This window comes from Emydura macquarii, unplaced genomic scaffold, assembly GCF_026122565.2.
Source record: "Emydura macquarii macquarii isolate MOO-44397 ecotype Brisbane River unplaced genomic scaffold, CSIRO-AGI_Emac_v2 contig_2473, whole genome shotgun sequence".
Lineage (NCBI taxonomy): Eukaryota > Metazoa > Chordata > Testudines > Chelidae > Emydura > Emydura macquarii.
In genome coordinates, this window is record NW_027132610.1 from 36,727,501 (window position 1) to 36,749,851 (window position 22,351).

At 39.6% G+C, this 22,351-nt stretch overlaps 1 protein-coding gene across 4 annotated transcripts in view; it reads right to left on the reverse strand.

The window, feature by feature from the left end:
* Positions 1-22,351, reverse strand: part of DACH1 (dachshund family transcription factor 1) — a 436,323-nt gene that overhangs the window by 100,458 nt on the left and 313,514 nt on the right. For all 4 annotated transcript variants that reach the window (XM_067563215.1, XM_067563216.1, XM_067563218.1 and 1 more), the window contains 2 exons: positions 9,473-9,608; positions 7,323-7,457 (listed from right to left, as the gene is read on the reverse strand). In XM_067563215.1, the coding sequence (XP_067419316.1) occupies positions 7,323-7,457; positions 9,473-9,608 (271 nt within the window). The remainder of the gene's footprint in view (positions 1-7,322; positions 7,458-9,472; positions 9,609-22,351) is intronic.

Consider the following 22,351-nt stretch of genomic DNA (forward strand, 5'->3'; position numbering starts at 1 on the left):
GAATGTGGATGACAGTAAATGTAGACAATGATTCAGACATTTTGCTGCTGCTTACTTCTTTTATTTTTTTATATTGTGCTACATTAGCCCAGATAGGGAGAGTACAGATCAAAATTCACATTTAGAGGGATGGTAATTTACTACACATTATATTGGAGAGCATGCAGAGAGATCAGAGAACAATGTGAGGCTAAAGTTCAATAAGCATATTAAATATTTTAATTTTTAGTTCCTCATTTACTATATCATTGTTTTATTATATCCAAGATAAGGCAAGAGAAGATAAATATTTGATAATTGTGAAATAATGAATGACCTGGGCTTAGTCACTGAAAATGAAGGGACTATTGATTCCAAAAAGAAATGGGTGAAACTCAGGTTTGGCTTGGTTAAGAATCTCTAAATTCAGATGCCTAACAAATGTTTACCTGAATCTTTGGAGGCCCCCTCAATTAGTCCCAGAAAGTGGGAGATGGTAGAAGCAGAACTCAGGGAGGCATCTCTCCCATCTCCTTCCCTTAGGTCTTTAACCAAACTTCTCAAACCTGGAGAAAGGTTTGGTTTGGGTTTAGTTAAAAGGATGGGCAAAAGTTCGGGACAATCCTTATTTTAGTCAAAATAGTTTGACTAATATGAATCCAAATTCTCTAAATATCAGAAGTGAGAAAACAGTGAGATTATCAACAGTACTGGATGCACCTGCAAAGTACAGAAGCCATTTCAACAACCAAAACAAGAGGAAGTAGCTGAGGAACAAGTCAGAGCTGTCTCTGCTGGGCATGACATTGGTGGTTCACTCTGGATTTTTTAAAAAAGCAAGGAACTTCAAATAAGGGGGAGGGAACACACATACTTATGGAAACTAATTGTGGGATAGTGATACAATGTATTATTAGAAAACAACCCTAAGATTGCATACTGTGATAGCAGTAGCGACCCAGAACCTGAAGAGTCACACTATTTCTCAGAACAGAAATCTGAGAATGAAAAACATGAAGTGGAGAAGTTGGAATGGGACGAGGAAGTAGAGTATGCTGAACTCAGAAAAGGAGAAAGAAAAAACAAAAAGTAAATAAAGTAGCATTCAAACTATCTACTCTATCTGCAAGAATGGACTGAGCTGTGCACGCTTGCAATACTAAGGCCAAGATTTTCCAAAGTGACCAGTGAATGTGGGTGTCTCTGTTTTTGAGTACCCAACCTAAGATACCTTAAAGGAACCTGATTTTTGTAGGTGCTCAGCACTTTCTAAAACTCAGGCTCCTATAAATTGTCTCAAGCTAGGCACCAAGAAACAGACACCCAAAATCACTAGTGAATTCTGAAAATCTCGACTGCAAACTCTAGCTAATATAGAAGCAAATACAGCTATTGTATAGAGAAAGACGAGGCAAAGGAGACTCAGGAGATTAAAGTTTTCCTATAGTAAGCTGATGTGCCATTTCAGTTTTGCTGCAGCCTCTGGCAGATGTCTGATTCACTCCATTTTAGCTTGCCAAACAAATATAGATGCACTTCTGTAATTTCTTATTTTCTTATTTTATTTAAAGGCATAGTTAAGGTTCTCACTGCTAGAGCGGCTATAAATATCAGACCTTTTTCCTCTGCTAATGTGAAAGATTATGTGGCAGATCCTCAGCTAATGTGAATTGTCATTGTTCCATATACTTTGATCTCCTACAATGCTTCCTCTCTATCATGCTCTTGGAGCACAGACAGTTCAAATGACCAATAAGTAGCAATATGCTACCATGATATAAAATATGATCTACAATAAATTCTGCAGTTCCCATTTCTGCATCTGTATAACAATTCACTCAAGTAAGCCCCCATCCAAATACCCCCATACAATTCCATAATAAAACAAACTTCAAATATTTTTTCAGAAAGAACCTTTATAGATTATAGAAATTGGGAATTGGTACAAAGGTGCATAAGAAATTGGCTAAAGAGGAGAAGGCAACAGGTTGTGCTGAAAAGTGAATTATCAACAGGAGGAAGGTTGCTAATGGAGTTGCTCAAGTTTGGTCTTGGGACCAATCTTATCCAGTATCTTTATTAATGATCTGGGCACAAAAGTAGGAGTGTGCTAATGAAATTTGCTCGTGATACAAAGTTGGGAGACATAGTCAATGCAGAGGAGGATCAGCATATTAGGCAGGAAGATCTGGATGACCTAGAAGACTAAAGTGACAAAAAATGAGATGAAATTCAATAGCATAAATACAAGGTCATACATTAAGGGCCTAACAATAAGAATTTCTGAGAAAATCTGGGGGCTCATCAGTTGGAAGTGACAAAGAGAGAGACCTGGATGTGTGGGTCGATCACAGGATGACTAAGAGCCACCAGTGTGGGGCAGTTGTGAAAAAGGATAATGTGATTATAAAATGTATCAGGTGATACAGTTCCAGTAGAGACAGAGAATTATTAAGGCCACTTTACAAGGCACTGGGAAGACCTCATTTGGAACACTGTGTACAATTCTGGTCACCTATATTCAAGAAATATAAATTCCAACTGGAATAGGTGCAGAGAAGAGCTACTAGGATGATCAGGGAAATGGAGGGCCTATTTTATGAGGAGACTGGAAGAGCGTGGCTTGTTTAGCCTAGCATAAAGAAGGCTGACAGAGAATATGATTACTTTCCATAAATACAGCAGGGGGTAAACATGAGGGAGGGTGAAGAGCTATTTAAGCTAAAGGACAATGTTGGCACAAGAACAACTGGGTAGAAACTGGCCATGAACAAATTGAGCCTGGAAATTAGAAGAAGGTTGCTAACCATCAGAGGGCTGAGGTTGTGGGGGCAAACTACTTAATTGGCTTTGAGCGATAACTGGACGTATTTATGAGCTGTATGACAGGATTGCTTGTGATGCGGAGAACAAGGCTCAGCAGCCCTTGGGCTCATTTTCAGTTTATGTCTTATCTTCCTAAAAGTTCATGGTTTTAGCCACCTTCAGGGATCCTTGTCCCTCCCTCATCACAAATGTGTATTCTATGTGTCTGTGTCTCCTTCCTCTGAAACATTAGAGATGGCCACAGCTGAAGATGGGACATTGGGCAGAGGGGGTCTTGGCTCTGGCTCATATGCTCAGCATCTAGCTGTTCACCACATGTGGGGTAACGAAGGAATCTTCCCCCAGGTCAGATTGGCAGTGATCTTAGGTGGTTTTCACTTTCCTGTGAAGTGTGTGGATGTGAGTCATTTGCCAGGATTAGCTGGGTATATCTCACTTTAATGATTTCCCTGCCATTGCAGGGGCCTCATGTATTGGTAATACATATAATTTATAATATATTTGCTTCAAATGAGAGAAAATTATTGGGGTTATCAGAATTATATCTCAAATGCAGGTATTATGGCATTTTAAAGGAGATTAGTATAGATTATCTGAAAATCACTTGCAAAATTTCCATTAATACCATAGTAAAAAAAAACATTTCTGAAAATGCTAGTTTAGCTACTGTTGTGAAGGCAAGAAATATTTCATTTCAGAAACTGAAAACAGCATACACCGTTTTCAAAAGGAAAGTGTTCTTTATATAACACCTCAAATAATTTATTCAATTTAAAATGTAGGAATGACATTCAGGCTTCATTTACGAATGGTTTCAATATAAAAATTATAGGTAGATGCAGAGGGAAGAAGATTCTAATCTGATGCCCTAGTAACCACAGACTTTCAGCAAAATATGTGGGATTATCGAGAACTGGCACTAGTGCCCCTATGGCCATTTTTTTACCACTTGCAGCAGCTCCTAGTGTTAGCTTTAGCACTGAGTTGAAAAGAACTGAATTGTTCTTTACAACATTATCTAACACACAACTATACTACTACATAATACTGATTTGGTTTTTCTGCATCCTATTTAAATATTTTTTTTTAAATGCATCACGAAAGGATTCCTTACTTACAGCCTGCTGAAATGAAGACAACTTGTCTTAATGATAAGTGCTGTCAAACACTTCAACTAACCTCCTTCCCAGGATCATTTGCAATTTTGCAGCACATTTTCAGCATATTTGGAAAATTTGTTACCCTCTAATAAGCAAGCAGGGATACTAAAAATGTAGATTAGAAGACTTTCTTAAAGGTACAGATAATAGGTTTTGGGAGAAGAGGTTCTTCTCCTATTTTGCTGCAACAAGTATTGCACTAGGGCCTGATCTATGGTCCACTGAAACCAATGGTGATCTTTCCGTTGATTCTGTAGGCGATGGATCAGGCCAGTGATGTCCAATCCTACTGCCATTGTGCTAATGGTAGATTGACTTCAATGGGAGTTGAGGTCACTCAGCCTTTGTAAAATCAGGCTCTAAAACAGAATGGACTTTAAAAGTAGACATAACAGAATGAATTAAACCAATTAAATAAAGAAATTCAGATGGCTAACAATATTTTAGAAGGGCAAGAAGAGAATAAGAATGGCCACACTGGGTCAGACCACTAGTCCGTCTAGCCCAGTATCCTGTCTTCCAATAATGGCAAATACCAGGTGCTTCAAAAAGAATGAACAGAACAGGGCAATCATCCTTCTCCTGTCATCCAGTTCCAGCGTCTGGAATTGAGAGGCTTAGGGACACCCAGAGCATGGGGTTGCATCCCGAACTATCTTGGCTAATAGCCATTAATGAACTTATCCTCCATGAACACATGTGATTCTTTTTTTAATCCAGTTACAGTATTTGCCTTCACAACGTCTTCGGCAACGAGTTCCACACAGTGTGTTGTGTGAAGAAGTATTTCCTTTGTTTGTTTTAAACCTCCTGCCTATTAATATCAAGAAAAATACAGCTACATGTACGCTGGATCTATAATTATTATGTTATACTGCACTGGTAGAGAGTGGGTAGATTAGATTCTTATATTGCCCAAGACACAACCTCTCTCCTTGACTCAGCCCATCACTTGAATCAATCATGATTGGCCCCTTCTGGCATCTTTTTGACCTGCTTAAAATATAGTGTCTTTATTACATTTCATTACCCTAACTTTTTCTCACATTTAAATTTCCCATTGATTTTAATTAATTTCTCCCTAAGCTCAGGACCTTGGAGAGCTTTTTGTTTTAAAAAAAATTGGGAGAGTGAGCAGGAAGAGAAGAGACGGAGGCTTCTTCACCAGGTGGGATTTCCCAAGTTCTCACAGCTATAATTAAAAGTCATTCTAGTTCCAATTGATGGATTGACACAAATATGTCTCAGAAGAAAACAGAGTAATACATAAATGCTTAATGACTGATATTCAAAACTTATGATTTTTTTTAAAGTCAGGTGACAAGGACAAGGCAGATTCAGACGATGCCCAGTATTTGCATCCTTCATACATATAATTGCCTTTTGACAGATTAGAGGTGATGGCAGCAAGCTGCAGATCTGAACATCAGGGCCATAGTGACACTAACGGATAATTACTACCTCCACAATATCTGTGAATGGAATCACTTGTTTTAATACAGATAAGTTTAGTATAAAAGTTACAGGGCTGGTATGAGAGATATGATAAATGCAGTCATGACAGAAAACAATTTTTAATTTAGTATGCCCTATCAATCTAGATACCCCATGAATATTTACCATTAATTCAGTAGGCTGGAACAGAGAGAGAGAGAGACAGAAAAGGAAAAATAGAAGCTTTGACCTAAACAATGACTGTTGAAGAAAGAGAATTTTCAGCAGTTTCAATAAGAACAAATTTTATAGGCAAGCTGAACTGGTGGCCACATGGGAAACACATTTGGGGCACCATTAGAAACAAAAGTCATGTTGCTGTTGTTTTTACTTTTTTTAATAAGATAAATGGTAACAATTCCCAATATGTGCTGCTGTTTGCGAGATTTACCAAGCTGACTACACAGGAAAAATGTGCGACATCAATGGGCTGAAATTGAAACATTTACTGAAATTCAAAACAAGCCTATTTGATCACATCATACTCCTCAGCAGGGATACCATTTGTAGGGGCTGAGCAGGGCATATACGAAGCTAACACAGGTTGTGTGTGTAATGAACCAAAATTAATGGTTTATATAAAAGAAATGTTGTTCCCATTATTTTTAGGGTAATCTTATTAAAGATGCCACCTGTCCAGAATAGAAGTGTCCAGATTTTAATCCTCTTTTCATATATCAATGTTCAGACATAGGACAGAAAAGGTAACCTCTTAAAGCTATTAAAATATAGCACAGAATATTCTACTCTAAAATCTTGACTGCTTCAGCCATTCTATCCAGTTGTATTAAAGTAACTGGCTCTTACATTTTGCATCTTTCCCAAAGAGCTATTTCTTCTGTCTCACCTTCCTCAGAAAATGTTTTTACTAAGGGAAACAGCTCCGATTTCTAGCCTCTTTTCCACTGAAACCATTTTCCAGCTCTATAAAGGTTGCTTAATGTTTATGTATGGTTTAAGTAAAAATTCTGTATGAAATATAATTATTTTAAATATTGAAGAATTGGGTTAATATTTCTAGAATACAAGGAACATAAGTTTGTATACACAACGTGATGAAATAGTATTACAATTAATAGAAACATTAATACATCATTAATCCAGTTCATACATTTGAAGTCAGATAGTCAATTAAATTGAAAATAAATTATATAATATGCACCAGTCTCATATTATGCTATTGGATATTGTTGCAGCTGAGTATTACTCTTGCCTCTTTCCCCATGCATGGACCACTATCCATGGTGCTGAGCACCTCTGAAAATCAGCTCATCGGTCACATGGAAAATTATTTTAGCAATTGATTTTTTTGTTGGAGGATTACAGATGCAAAATGATCTAAAATCATTGTTACCTGTCATTAAAATGCAATAAAGAGTGCAGAGCTCTTTTTCAGGTCAGGGAAACTAACTCAGAGTGTCACTGCTAAATACAAAGACTTTGTGGAAGAAGAAGAGCTCTATGTAAGCTTGAAAGCTTGTCTCATCAACTGAAGGTGTTCCAATAAAAGACCTACCTTGTCGCTCTAATATCCTGTGACAAAACACAGCTACAACAACACTGCATATAAAAGTGCAGTCATTTACCTAGATCATGAGGAAAGAGTTCAGGCCTACATTTGTTACACCTATCTTTCTTTGTAATATTTATTTAGTTTCTGTCTCTTTATAGCTATTATTCAGTGATATCATACTCCTTACTAGACTATGAAGTAGAAAAAGACAGAAAAACCATTTAGGGTCTCACTTACGCAACAAAATAAATAATAATAATAATAACAACAATGATTAATATCATGCAGCTACTAAGATAAGGGTCATTTATTTATTTAATAAGACAGTAAGAGCATAAAATCCATGTTACCTTTCTCAATGTGTATTCTTTTTGTCTCATGTCCAACCTCATGACCAGCTAGATCACCCTCTTTAGGGCCAGGGAGGATGTTAGGTGATAAACCCATCAGCATCTGGTTCATGGATAGCCCGTTCTGATGTATAGCTGCTAGTCACACACACACACAGACACAAATCCAACAATAAAATTAACACATATACAAAAACTTACAATAATGTTAACAATATTTCTCATGTTTGTATTTTTGTAGACACTGTCTCAATTGCACAAGACAACTAATAACCTCAAAGTCATTTTATTAGCAATATTAAAATCCACTCAGAGGGAGCCCTTTCTCCCCACTACTTCTTTTGCTTCAATGCTTCTTTTAAAGATGCTAACTTAGGTATCTTGGGCTGCATATTATGTTTTAAAACACTAAGCAAGAGATGAAACTCAGGATGAAGCATTGCTGGAAAAGAATGGAAGGCAACATGAGTAACTTCACGAGAGAAAAATACGATTTTTAAATTTGGTTTTACAAACTCTGGATAATGTCACAGGCTAAAAGAACTGAGGCCTGACACGTAAGAGAGCAAATACATCATAAAGAATAATCTTGCAATGGCAAGCAGATTGGCTAGCGAGCCTAGTAGGTTCTTTCCATATCTAATGTTTATTGTCTCCATTCAGCCGGCCTCAAACCCAGCCTTCTGAGGCACAAAAGCTTGAGAAATCTATGTAAGCCAGTTGTGCAAGGGGCTGATATATTGTGAGAAAATAACTAGACCAGAAAGCAATGGCAAAAACAAATAACCTAAGAAGGAGATTCGGGGAACTCCTGTAGGTTAGCTCTTCATTCCCTTCTAATCCCTATTTCTGCAGCAGCCATCTTGTCCTGGCAGGTACCACACATGGAGAAGTAGTTATTAGAAGTGGAATATGGTGTGGCGAGTGGAACAGGGCTATGTGTTTTATTTTAAAATAAAAATATTCCTGCAATGGCTGAGGAACGTTATTACCCTGATCTGGGGACAGTATGGAGAGTTCTGATCTCAGCTGCTATTCTGTAACCACAGAATTTACCACATCATCCATGCATTGTTGTAGTATGTTGCCCTACAACCTAAGGTTTCATTTTTTAAAACTGTTTTTATTCTTCGAAGTAATGAAAATAATCTAGAAAATGTACCTTCCTGAGTCTGCAGACAGCCTGCAGGAGAAGCTCTAAAAGAGACATGGATAACCCATATTCTAATTAACATTATTAGCTATTTCAGTGCTGATTATTTTAAAAGAAACATCCAGCCAATGTGTTTATCTAACAAGAATCCCAAAACACCTCCCTATGTTTACACTGGAGATAAAATCTCAACTGTCTACTACTTAGGGACTGAAACCTTCAGTTTCAACCACAGACAACTTCAACAATGCAGTGATGTGTAGTTAGTACAAAAATCTGCAACATGGCAAAAAATGAAAAGGTGGGGGACAGTGTAAAATAAATTGAATTTAATATGCATGAAGTAATATGGTCTAACCCCTCAATTTCTAGGATGCTGCACTGGAGTACCACAGAGGCCAGGGATCCACAAATCCTAGACATGAAACCTTCATAAAAATGACATTACTTTGAAATTTCACAGTTTAATTTGACTCTGTCCCTTGTGAGGTCTGAAGTGAAAATATTCATTATATCACAATCCTCACTATAATGTATTTTATATTTATACATTTATATTTAATGCAGATTTTTTAAAACTTATTTCAGAAATTTTTTTGTTTTTTTAAATTGAACTATCACATAAAATGTCACTTCTGAAGTCAGCTTTAATTCAGAAGTCCAACTCGGGTAACAGGGTTAAATAAAACTAGATTTCCTAAAAACGTATCGGTTTGTATATCAGTTCTGAAACTAGTCCAGCAAATTGCTTTCCTGCTGCAATTCTGTTTCATGCTTAATATTACATAATGACAGTTTACATTAGTGCCTATTCATGAAGCATCATACATTATGACACTGTGAACTGTGGAACTTCATGTTGAACGATAGCTATTGCAGCTGAACTTCAGAACATGATGCATCTGAGATCTATTTAGAATTAAGGTGTTTTGATTAAAAAAAAACAGCTGAACCTAATCAAATTTTAAATGGTTACAAAGAGAAGTATGTGACCTACGGATTCTGTCTGAAGAGCTCTCAGTCCGTGCAGGTGAGCTGGACACACTGCTGCTTCGATGAGATGATGGATGGCTGCCAGGTCTTCGACCCTCTTCAAGGGAAGGGGCAGGAGAAGGGCTATCTGGAACACGTTCCTACACCCCCCAAAAAATAAGATAAATTACACACAACAGCTCTCCTGACTACTGAGCATCATTTTCCCTACAGTATTTCCCTGTTATCTGAGCAATCTCTAAATCCCACTCTGCACCAGTTACTCCTCTATTCCTGGGGTTGAGTCCTCCAGGACTTGCGGCACGGAATTCTCAGAGGAAGGTTCATGCCTCTAGAATACAAGAGCCTGAGTTCTATAATGTAGCCAAAGACTTAGTTCAAAAGCCTGACTAAATGGTTAAGTGCCTAGACTATTTTTAACAGCAGCTTGTTAGTTGTTATTGAGTTCTTTGTTTGGAAAAACTTATTTTGGTTATTTTAAGTGATTTCGGTCACCAGTATCCTGAGAAAGTGGATGCTATTATAATTTTATAAATAAATAAGGGTAAGACTGTGACATCCTTCCTCATGTGTGCAGAACCTTACTCCTCAAGTGGTCATATCCATTTCAGTGGGATTACAGGATGAGTAAAATACCCCAAATCCGGCTCTAAATAAATAAAACAACCACAGCAGAAAGCTTTTGACACACCAACTAGCTGCAGTGAAAATGTATTGTTCATGAGTACTCGATATTTTTTGAAGGAATCCTTTCTGAAATAGGCTGGGCCTGTGTTGGTGGAAAAATCTGTACTGGAACTTAAAGTAAGTATTAAAACATCTGTTATTCATGAAGCTTTGTACAGAAAGAATGAAAAAAGTGAGATGAGCTTTTGTTACTGGAGAAGGAGAAGTTACTTACCCATACAGTAAGTGGAGTTGTCTAAGATGTTTTGTCCCTTTGGGTGCTTCACCTTGGCATGTGCACATATCCATACACTCTTGATTGGATATTTTAGCTGGCTGTATCCATGGGCCTGGGCCTGCACCAAATACATCCTCATGCTCCAGTGCAAAGTCATACAGGGAGGGCAGACCTACCACCACTTCAGTTACTTTTCAATCATAAAATGCAGAAATAAGACTTTGCAAGAGAGGAAATAAGTGTGAGTGGTGGAGCAGCCATAGGAACAAAACATCTCAAAGAATTCAATTACTGTATAGATAAGTAGCCTTTTTTTTCTTTTTTAAAAAAATAATTAAAGTTTCTGTGGGTGCTCCACCTTAGGACACTCGGAAGCAATACTTCAATGAGGAAGTGGGTGTAAGGAGACAGATGCAGTACAGTTCAGAGAATGCCATCACCTAAGGTCATATCCGTCTTAGAAGCAGGCATAATGCTTGGAGAATGTGTGAATGGATGACCTGGTGGTGTCCCTGTAAATGTCCATGATGGGTATGTCCTTAAGAGGTGTACTAGGTCCTTGTGGAATGGATGGTCACTTGAGATGGGGGATGTACTCTGGAAGCTTCATAACTAGTTGAGATGCATCATGGAACAAATTTTGATGGCCTTTGAGTAGAAATTGGTTGCCCCTTCATCCTTTCAATTAAGGAGGTAAAGATTATTGGAAAGGCCTAGAATGGTCTCATTCTATGAAGGTAGAAGGCAAGAACCCTTCTGACAGCCAGGCTATGAAGACCAGGCACTTCTCTTGCAGAATGAGACTTAGGGTCGAATACTGGTAGTTGAATGACTTGATTGATGTGGAATTCTGATGAGACTTTAGGCAGGAAATGAGGATGGGAGATGGGCTCCTTTATCATGGTAGAAAATCATGTACATGAGTACATGAGTGGCCCTAGCTCTTCTATTCTTCAGGCCAAGGTTATAGCTATGAGGAATGAAGTCTGAAAAAACAAAAGGAAGTATGAACAGCTGCCTATGGGTTCAAAGAGAGGATAGAAAGCCCTTAAGGAATCTCGCTATGGTAGGTGATTGAAAACAGACAACCCTTCAACTGGTGGGTGTGAGGCTAAATTGACAGTTAGGTGGACCCTAATGAAACTGAGTGACAAACCTTGTGTTTTTAAATTAAGTGGGTAATTGAGCATTATTGTAAGGAGTGACTCAAAGGGTGATATAGATTGATAGATACACTCTCCACTTTGGAAGGTAGATTTTCTTTGTGGTGGGTTTTCTAATGGTTCAGAAGTACAGTCTTAACCACAGGAGAACAGTCCAGTTCTATGCTGGAGAACCATCAAGGAACCAAGCCTTGAGGTGCAGTGAAGAGATGTTAGGATGGCTCATGGTACCTGATTCCTGTGGCAGGGGATCTGCCATGAGTGGAAAGTGAAAGGTGTCTGCAGAGAGAGGTGAAGGAAAATGGGGAACCACACTTGCTTCAGCCATGATAGTGCCTTCAGAATATTTACTGCTCTCTCCATTGCTTTAGCTTGTTCAGAGCCTTGAGGATCAGTGATGCTGGAGGATAGGTGTATAAGAAAGAAAGAGGCCAAGGGATGACGAGGGCATTCTCCATTGAGTTTTGACCATAACCTCCCCTTGAGCAGAATCAATGGCACTTCACATTAGATGGTGTTGCAAAGAGATCCATCTCCGGAAGACCCCAGGACTGACAAATGCTCTGAAAGGCTGAGTAGCTGAGTTTATTCTCATGATTGTGGTGAAAGTGCCTGCTCTGGTGTTCTGCAGGCCAGGCAGATAGCCTCTGACATGTCTATGTGATGGGATATGGACAAGTTCTACAGACATATTGACTCTGTGCATAAGAAAGGGAACTTACTCCCACTTGCCAATTTACGCAGTACAATGCCACTATGTTGTCCAGCGTCACTTTGACAGAGTGACTGCTCTGAGTTTGAGAAGATTGATTTGGAGGGACGCTTCCTGGGGAGTCCAGTCCTGGGATGTAAAGTTCTGGAAATGGGTACCCCACCCAGCAGAGAGGCACCCATGGTGATGACCCTTGATGGGGTTGGACATGAAAAGGAGCTCTAACAGTCTTGAATCAGGCTTGCAGGCACTGAAGATGTAGTCCTGTATGGGACAGTTGAAAATCCTGAGAGGTCACAGAGTAGCCCTGGAATCTTTAAGAGAGTGGAGGGAACCATTGGAGTTATTACTAAAGACCATAGGCCCATCAAAGGGAAGGTCCTCCATCATATTCTGCACATCCCTGGGAAGACCTGACGCTTGCAGGGTAAGGCTCAATGCATGACTATGGCAGTTGTCATCGAACATGAGGCTGTGTAAATTGGCTGATGGAAGCTTGCAAAGTATCTTTTAAGATAATTTGGCCTTTCAAACTAAGGGCCTGAAACAGCTCTCTTTGGTCTTGAGCCAAATGATCAATAAAATATGAACATTTTCCATAGTTTGTGAAATCATATTTTGCCATGGAAGTCTGATAGTTTGCAACCTTAAACTGGTGCGCAAGTGACAAATAGCTCTTGTGGTCTAAAAGATGTTTGAGCTCTTTGTCCAAGATAGTCGATTTGGAGCAAGCTTGTCGATTCTTTTCATTGACAGTATTCACTACCAAGAAGTTGGTTGGGGGAGAGGAGTTGAGAAAAAAAATTCTAGACCCTTAGACAGCACATAATATTTCTGCTGGCCTTCTTGCAAGTGAGTGTGATGGTTCCAGTTGTCTTCCATTCAGTGCAGACTGGTGAAAGTAGTATCTCATTAATGAGTAAGGCAACCTTGTCCTAGGGGGCAGAATGCAGAATGTTTATCAGGGAGTGTTGTACTTTCTTGATCTCCTCCAATGGGACTGGAGGGGACTGGAGTGACTCCCCTCCCTTTTCATCAGGTCTTGAAAAAGCCCTATAATCATCTGCATAAGATGGTGGGGGTGGGGAGAATAACTGCCTCATCAGGGGAGGAGGAGGACTTGTTGGATGGTGGTGTCTTCCCCTCAACCACTAGCTCCTGCTCCTCCAAGTGGTCCTCCTGGTGGGGAAGATCCTGCAGTACCAGTTGCTGTTGGTCTGGATGGGGCCCTTTGCACGAGGGCACGCTGTAATACTGGTCAGCATAAGGATCTCATGGATTCCAGAAAGTCCACTGTGCTGGTGTATAGAGAAAAGGAGTAGGACCCCAAGGGTGTTCCTGTTGAAGCGGACATCTGTTTCTGGGGTTTACTCCTTGCGGAATACCTCCAAAGAAAAAGGCTGAAGTGGGAATGAGTCCTGGACAGAAATGCCCAAATCTGAGAAGATATCCTCTCCTGTGTTCCTGTGTCCAGTGGAGGAGCCTTTGGTATTCCTACTGGGGGCCCAGGAGGGAAGGATGGCAATCATATCAGTAATGGTGGCCAAGATTTTGTATTGGGGTACAGTACAATAAGAGTTGTGGGTCCAAAGGCTGTGACAGTGCTGCCAAAGGATCCCTCTCAGTACCCCTTAAAGAGGGGAAATCCAGTCTCTACAGCAACTAGAAGATACTCATGGGAAGGGAAACTGGTCAGTACTGGAGATCCAGGGCAGTGTTCCATAGGAACCACAAATGGTACCTGAGATGATGTGGAGGTACAGTCCTCGCTTTCCCTGTGGCTGTGGCCCAAGGAAGATGGTACCAGAGCATGCATTAAAGGCTTCTTAGAAGAGCCCCTACTCCTAGCGGAGTCCTTGTGTCTGAAGGTATCCTGCTGTGGTACCAATGATGGTACTGTTCAGTGCAGTTCATGATGAGACTTTGTGGTGCAGGGTGTACTAGAAGTCTTTTTTTGTGGGTACCTCATGGTGGCTTCAGCAGTACCCATACCAGGACATGAGGTTTCCTTGTTCCCTAGCCTCAAAGGTGACTTTCTCCTTCTTTTGCAATCTCTTTTCAGAAAATGGGGTTTCTTCCTTTTTGAATGCTTCACTTCCAAAGCTTCCCTGTGGTCTCTGCTTACTGGAGGCTGAAGTTAATGAATCAGTCTGAATGGCGGAGACCAATGTATGTCAGTGGAAGAATGTTAGACCCCACAGGTCCCACAGAATGCTGGATCAGGAGGAGCTTCAGTCTGTCTTCCCTCAACTTCCTAGCTCTGCTCTTAAACCTGAAGTGTACCTTGCACTTTGATGGTACATGAGACTTTCTGAGGCAGCTAGAATGCCCATTGCTGAGGAGGAAAGACCTGTGGCAGGTCTGATAAGGTTTGAAACATAGTCTTTTGCATAACTTGAGAAATGAGGCCACATACAAAGCAAGGCTGAGGGTAAAGAAGGCCTTGGATGAAAAGAAATGCCCAAGGAGAGGGGGAACCCTGAAAAAAGTACAAGCCTGTGCTTAAAATAAATAAGAAACAAAATTAAATTAAAATACTAAGAAAAATTACAGAATAAAGCAGTCGCTGTAAGGCTAACGATGACACCACAACACTATCTCAAACTGACGGCGGTTGAGGAGGAACTGGAGTGGTGGGAGCATGCCCCTCCCTATGTATCCTTGCACAGAGCATGAGGGTGTGTAGGGCACAAGCATGACCTGTGGACATTGCTAACTAAAATCTCTGATCAAGGGTCCTCAGGGCACACACACATCCTAAAGTGGAGCACCCACAGGGATTATAACTTGAAGGACTGTCTTTTGGGGAAGGGGTCTCGTCCTGCAACTGCTGAGCACTGACAATTCCCAGTGACTCCTAAGGACTTAGAACATTGTTGGTAAAAAAACTGTAATAAAAAATAAATAACCCCCTGAGAATTGGGGGAGTGCAGCATCTCACAGAATTGAGTCCATTAACAGCATCATTATGATATATCATGTAAATAGGTCTCTAAGATTTATTTAACAATTAAATCCAGATTTTCAGAACGTCTCCCACCTAGGCACCTAACTAAGGCCTCATTCTTACAAAGACTTACATGCATGTTTATCCTTACACACACTCTGAGTGGTCTCACTGAATTTAATGGAACTATCACAGGCCCTGATCCAGCTCTCACTGAAATGAATAGAAAGGCTGTCATTGACTTAAATGGAAACTAGATCACCTACAGTATGTAAAGTTAAATGTGTGTGTTAATCTTTTCAGGATCAGGGCCTAAAAAACCACAGTGAAATCCTGGCCCCAGTAACTTCACTGAAGCCAGGATTTCACCCCAGATTTTCAAGGAGCTCAGTTCCCAATTAGGTACTTAAACAAACAGTTAGGTTTTCAAAAAGTGCTCAGCACCCAATAGCTTCCATTGTGACTATCTTTTCTGTTTGACTCACAGATCCCCGATGGAGTCTTAATAAAGGTATATACTGTAACAGTGACTAAGTCATTGCTATGCATACATATTTTATGTAAAAAATATTACAGGAAAATATTTTCATTTCTAGAAGTTTATCATTCATTGAGGATGCTATTTTATTTCTAAATATCCATTTAAAAGTTCTTTGAAGTAGTTTCTATATTTGGCTTGTGTCAGAGATACATCAACTGAACAGATCATTTAATCTTCTTTCACTAAAAGTCAGGATTTTCTGAATAATCCTGATCAGAAATTTTACAAAAACAAAAAATTAATTTTTCCCTATTACTTTCCAAGCAGCTTTATTTCTGACATAATGCAATAATACAACTTATAGTTGCATTTGTGGCACACATGAAAACCTGCTGCTTTTAATGTATACAAGCCTCATGCAGAAGGACCTTGCTGTTCTTCCTTATCCTCCAAACAGAATTTGCAACAGCTCTGAGTGTCATTATACAGCACACACAGTAGCTGGATGAACATTTGGTTTCTTGTATGCATTCAATAGGAAATTAACAACACATCTATCTATAGTAATCAATAAAATTGCTCAGGTTAAAGTTTACTGGGAATGTTGGCAATACATGCTATAGTCATCGCACAGGAACTCAATGGGCCTATTAATGGAGAGGGTGAGGACCTTTCTGAACAATGTATCAAGACATTTAAGTGGATTCCTCTTTAATAGCCTCTATTTTTTAAGTTAAAAACATTGATGAGGAAAGTTTAACTGCATCATAGCTCTAGGCTTATTATGAGTTTGATTGTGTTTATATGCCCATGAACTGAGTAGTCAAGTGGAGAATTAGAATGCAGATGTTCTCAGAACATAGAAGATATATTTCTTTAGATTTAAGGGTATTTAAGTATGCACAGTGTACAGATTCGGTATAAATTGAAACAGTATTTAATCATTTAATTTAATATATAATGTCTCTGTTTGACATGCAATATATTGGTCTTTGCAGGGTTTCATTAAAATGAAATCCAGTGAACATATAAGATTTGAATACAGAGTTTCAGAGTAAATTAATTTATTTGAACAGCTTAATTTGCTTACCCTATTTATTTATGTGTGCGATTACAGCACGTATTAGAAGATGGAAACAATAAAAGGAATGCATAGGACTACATAACAATTATTACTGAAACAAACCAGATAATGAGTTTTATTCACATGTAATAAGACATAGCAAGAGAACGTCTATGAGGGAACTTGTAAACTGGGTTTATCAGTTCATTTGTGGAATATCCTTTAACCTCAACAGACCAGAGACTGAACTATGAGTAAGAGTATAATTAATGTAATACCTCAGCTCACTGCTTTATAGTCTTGCTTCATAACTCCACCAATCAATAATATACAATCTCTTGTAATTTTCTGTCTTTATCAAAGCTGGCTGCAAATAATAAATGGAAATGCTAGTAATAATAAATTTACTCTTGCTCTAAAAAGGGCATACTAATAAACTAATGGTGCTGGAATACCAATATAGAAAAGTTATTCTATCCTTTCAGCAGGATGTTTGTGGAGAAAAGATGGACTTAGGTAAATTTACATTTCAAAAGCACTTTATTTTAAAAACTTTTAAAAAAAGAAATGTATAAAAACATGTTCAATTAATAAATCAGACTAGACCAGCAAAATCTACTATCATAGCTGTATTTTGACTTACGTTAAATACCACTTTTGGACCAGTAGGTCTACATTAGAGAAAGAACAGTCAGAACTTTCTGATTTTTAATCCTGGCTCTGAAAATGACTCATTCCAGTGCCTTGTGAATATCACCAAGGCTGTGTTTACACTAGGCAATTTTTTCTAAAATTCATTCCCATTCCGATTACCAGTTCAGCTCCACTGAAGTATAGACCAAACTGCAGGCACCCTGTCTGCACTAGTGTTCCAACCATTGCTATAAAGAAAGGGAAGTTTCTTCACTAAAACCCAAACATATAGGGGAAGATTCTCTTCCTGACTAGGCTACCTCTGAGCCATTCAGGTTCAAGTCTAAGGTTTCCAAAGCCAGCCCACATCTCTCAACTTCCAGCACAGGCAGAGAGTTGGGGGCCCAGTGGAGGCATGTCAAGGGCAGGGAGAGATCGTGTGTCATTGGAGCACTGTGAACTCCAGAAATCTTTTTGGTAAATGGTGCTTTGGAGAACATTGCTAACTGGCACATGCTAGAGAAGCCTCCAGTCAAAGGACCAGCGAGGTATAACTAGCTCCCTAACAGCCACAGATCCTTCCTCCTGTGACCTGCTGGCCCATTATATGTACTGGTTTCACTTCAAGCATTCATTTTCTGGTTCTATACAAAAGTGAATCAACTTTGTTTAGCAAGAGCCATGAATCCAATGGCATTTCTAAAAACCTGTCACCACAGAATAGGAATTGTACTGGATTACAGAAAGTCAGATTCCTCTTCTACTTTGGGTATTTAGGATTTAATTCGTTCACCTAGAAACTGATTATTGCTCATGGTTCTGTTATTATCTTGCTGTTTAATTATTTCTTTTCTCTGGATATTTTCTCCATTATTTTATTGATTATGGATGTTAGATATAAGGGTTAGTAATTACCAGGATCACTCTTATTTTCATCTTTGATGATCTCTGCACATCTACATTTGCTTTTTAGCCAGTTATCTGTCATCTCCTCATTCCTCTTTTGTGACTATTCAAAAATATTTTTTCATATGTCCTTTTTCTCTACTCCTGCCTGGAAACCAAGAAGGATTTACAGACAGGCTTCACTGAGAAGGAAACAAGAGGCAAAGATTTGTCTATCATAGGTAGCGCATAAGCCCCAATCTGCCCTCTTCTTCTCATTCTTAGACAGTCCTTAGACAGGTTAGAGAGAGAGAGAAAAAATTTCCTGGTACATTCTGCCCCTCCTCAATGTGGCTTCTTATAAATGGGGAAAGGACTCTCAAAGCACAGTTTCCTTTGAGGAGCTAGATCTTCCTCTTGCCCTCCATGCCACAAGATCAAGAACAGGTCTCATTCCACATTGTCTTTGGATATAGTCACATTTCCACAGGACATGAGAAAATAAAGTCTCTTGTTTTACAGGATTTATGAGGTTGTGGCAATCACCCCCAGAATCACTACCCACTCCATCTTTGCTCCAGAGCACTCAAAACAAACTTGCAAAAGCTTCCATCCTGTCACCTCCTCTCAAATGGGATGAAGGGACCCTAGCCACTCTTGCCAAGTCTTTACAGATGGCTCTTAACCCTGCAGTATGAACAAAAGCATATGAAAAGACCAAACTGTGATACCTTCCCTTCAAAAACTTTGAGGCAGATCTCCATAAAGTGATACTGGTATCTAGAGTCCCATAAGGAAGGCTCCTCTGCTCTATCATATTTGCCTTCTTCCTCCTATTCCAGTTCACAGAGAAAAGAGTTTTATCAGCCCTCTTCTCCTTTTTCACAGGCAGTTCTTTTGATCCAGCAGCTTCATCTCATCCTCTCAAGGAAAGTACCCCATAACCAGAACTCTTCCTCTAGAACCCTGCCACAAAGTAACCTTACTGAAGGTTTAGCTGTCCCAGGCCTCACCCCCTATACTTGCAGTCTTCCTGCTCTTCATTCCAAGTGAGGGCACCTCAAAGCAATTTGTATGAGCTTGGTCCCTACTCCTCTTCAGAAGCTGGGAAAGGGAGATTGGTCAGTGTTGGGCATGTAATCAGACTTCTTCCAGGCCCTTTTCACTTGAGGCTTTTGCCCAACAACTTTGCCTTTCAGCATTCTAATTTCCTGGAAGCAGCGATCCATGTTCTTTTAGACAAAATAATAATGTGTCCAGTTCCACTCCTCCCCCAAAGATCGGAGAAAGATGAGGGTTTCCTTTATGTACTCCCAGGTGTATGTGTCAAGAGAGTTTCTACCTAGTTCTGCAGCCTCCCTTAAAAATTAGCAGCTGCAAGTCGAAATTTTAGATGAAAATTAATTAATCCATTCTCAGGCCTTCTCTACTCAGTGTCCCTTCTATTCAGCATTCTCCCTTGTGTCTTCCTCCCCCAGTTACAGTCTGGTTCATCATTCATCTCCTGGATCCTTTTGCAGTTTGCATAATACTCATCCTGTGGGCTAATTTCCACCTTTATCCTGTTTAGAGAGTCGTACTCTTTCAGTGGCACTCTTTTTTTTCCTGTCCTTAGTCTATTAGAAGTTGATATTATGGCAGTGCTTTTCCCCTCTAGTCAAGGACGACGGAATCTTTGTAGAAATGGGGGGACCAAGGCCAAAGTGTCCCATCCTTCTCCGTGACTGGCTGCTCCAGCGGTGAGCCAGCTGCCCTCTCTTCTGGCACCCCAGCAGCCTCTGGTGAGCGAAAGGTGTAACTGCAGTGCCTCACTGGAAGAATCTATTATTCTGCAGGGGGAAAACAATCTGCAGGGAACATGAATTCTGTGCTTATGTTTCTTTTGTTAAAAAATGGGGAGGCATGTCCCTCCCACTTTTAAAACTGGGAGGAGAATGGCCCCAGCCCCTGTCCCCCAGTTCTGCCACTGATGCCTCTAGTTACTTTGGGCCTAGGTTCTCCCTCCAACATGATTTGATTCTTCACAAAGCTCATGTCGTGGGCTCTGTCATCCTTTAGTTCCAGTAGCTTGGCACCTTCTGTTTTACAGAATGCACCAACATGCCCAAGGTTTTGAGGGTTAAAAAACTCAGGCAGTGATTTTGCAGCCTCCTTAGTGCTTCCCTTACTTCTAGTTCACTGACCATAATGCTGTTCCTTGAAAACTGCTCTTTAGGTTAGAACTTCTAAGACCATAGGTGAGTTCTCAAGTTGAAATACTCATCTTTGATGGTCTTAAGTTTCAGAACAGTTGGTAAGAGTGGGTTCCTTAGAAAAAGTTGTTGAGTGCCCTACTTGAAGTAAAAAACAATCAATCAGTCTCAACTTCATGCTCTCAGATTGGAGTGTCTGGTGTTGAAGAAAGGGATGGGCACAAAAATTCGATTTCTTCAATGAATCCTCAACTTTCAATTTGTAAGGTCTGTACAATATGTAGACCTGTCTGAGAGGGGACATTGGTTTCCTTTCCTCTGCAAAGAGACTATTTTGATCTCTCCTGCAATGACCGAAGTACAGACCTGTTACTCCTCAGTCATCTGTTATTTCTTTTGCAAGTGCTTATTGATCTTTCCTGGACCTGTGGAAGAAATGCTGTATTCCTGAAACAGCTTTCTTTCAAAGTGACATATTGAGTTGCCATTGCATGAGCTCACCACAAGAGAATAACTGAGTATCTTGGTTTTCATCGCAATCCCCATATGATGATGCGGAAATTTTCTGTAATACTTTCATTAATCCTATGTATGCCTCAGTTTCCCTCTGCATTTTGTATTGTACAAAAAGTTTGCCTCCTAAAACAGCACAGGAAGCATGAGGTATGGATGTCATCTGGCTGTCTATATGGAATGAACAGGATCATTAAACAACTGGCTGAAACCAATCCCCAATCAAAAGAGCATCCAGCAAGACAAACCAATGACCAACAACTGAACTATAAAAGGTAAACAAAGCTATTACACTAGCAAGTGGGGGAGATAGCATCTTAACTGTAAAGACAGGGGGTCTGAATCTCATAGAATAAGCAACTGAATCAATTGATTGTGTACACTGTTACTGTATTACAATAGTGTATCCACTAAGTCACTTATGAAAGCCTGTGACACACTGGTGATTAATATTGTTGTGAAATGAGGAATTATGGATACTCACTGATATTATGCTTTAAAGTGTGTGACCAAATATGGGGAGAAACATTTTTTCTCCCAGACAGATATCTATCCTATCTCCAATGTAAATTAAACAGTGTATAACCAAAACAATGGAAGCCCCATTTACACACAAATCACCAGAGGAATGGAGATTGCACTCTAGGAAGCCTACATGCCTGCTGAAGAAAGGTCAATGAACTTTGGGAAAACGGCATGATATCTACATTCCAGCAGGTGTGAGAAGCTTTGTCTGGGCTTACTTTTCAAATAACACATTTCATAGGTTTACTGTAACTAGATTATAGAAAAAAGAAAGGGGAGAGAATCACATCACTATCCATCACCTGGGGGATTTAAGGGGCCAGAGCTCTTGAAGTCACAGAACTTTGGCTCCTTCAGCCAAGGGGATTGAAATCTTTGGGAACTGTATATAGGTGAGAAACCTATTCAGGCAAAAAGTATAACTTGCTAAAATTAATTTTTAGTGTTAGAAGCATATACATATTTTTACTTTTGTTTACTTGTAAGCCTTTCGATCTTTATTATTAATACTTGGTATCACTTAATCCTATGTCCTTTTGTTAAATAAATTCAGTGCTGTGACTAAAATAAGCATCAAATTCCAGTCAAATTTGTGAGCTGCAATGTATTGTCTCTTCAAAGGAGCAACAAACTTAATAACTTCTGTGAGTGTTCCAGGAGATGGCTGGTCACTGCAGGGAGATGTCTCTGGGGAAGTTGGGATTCACTGTTTATTACCTGCATGACAAGGTTTGGACTGGCAGAGTCCTGAAGACTTTGCTGGCAAGGAAGACAAGCTGTGCATCAGGGAGTTGTCACACAACTTAGCAGTAGCAAAATTCTCACTTGCTGAGGCTGAGAGGGTAACAGTAACTCACAACTCTGG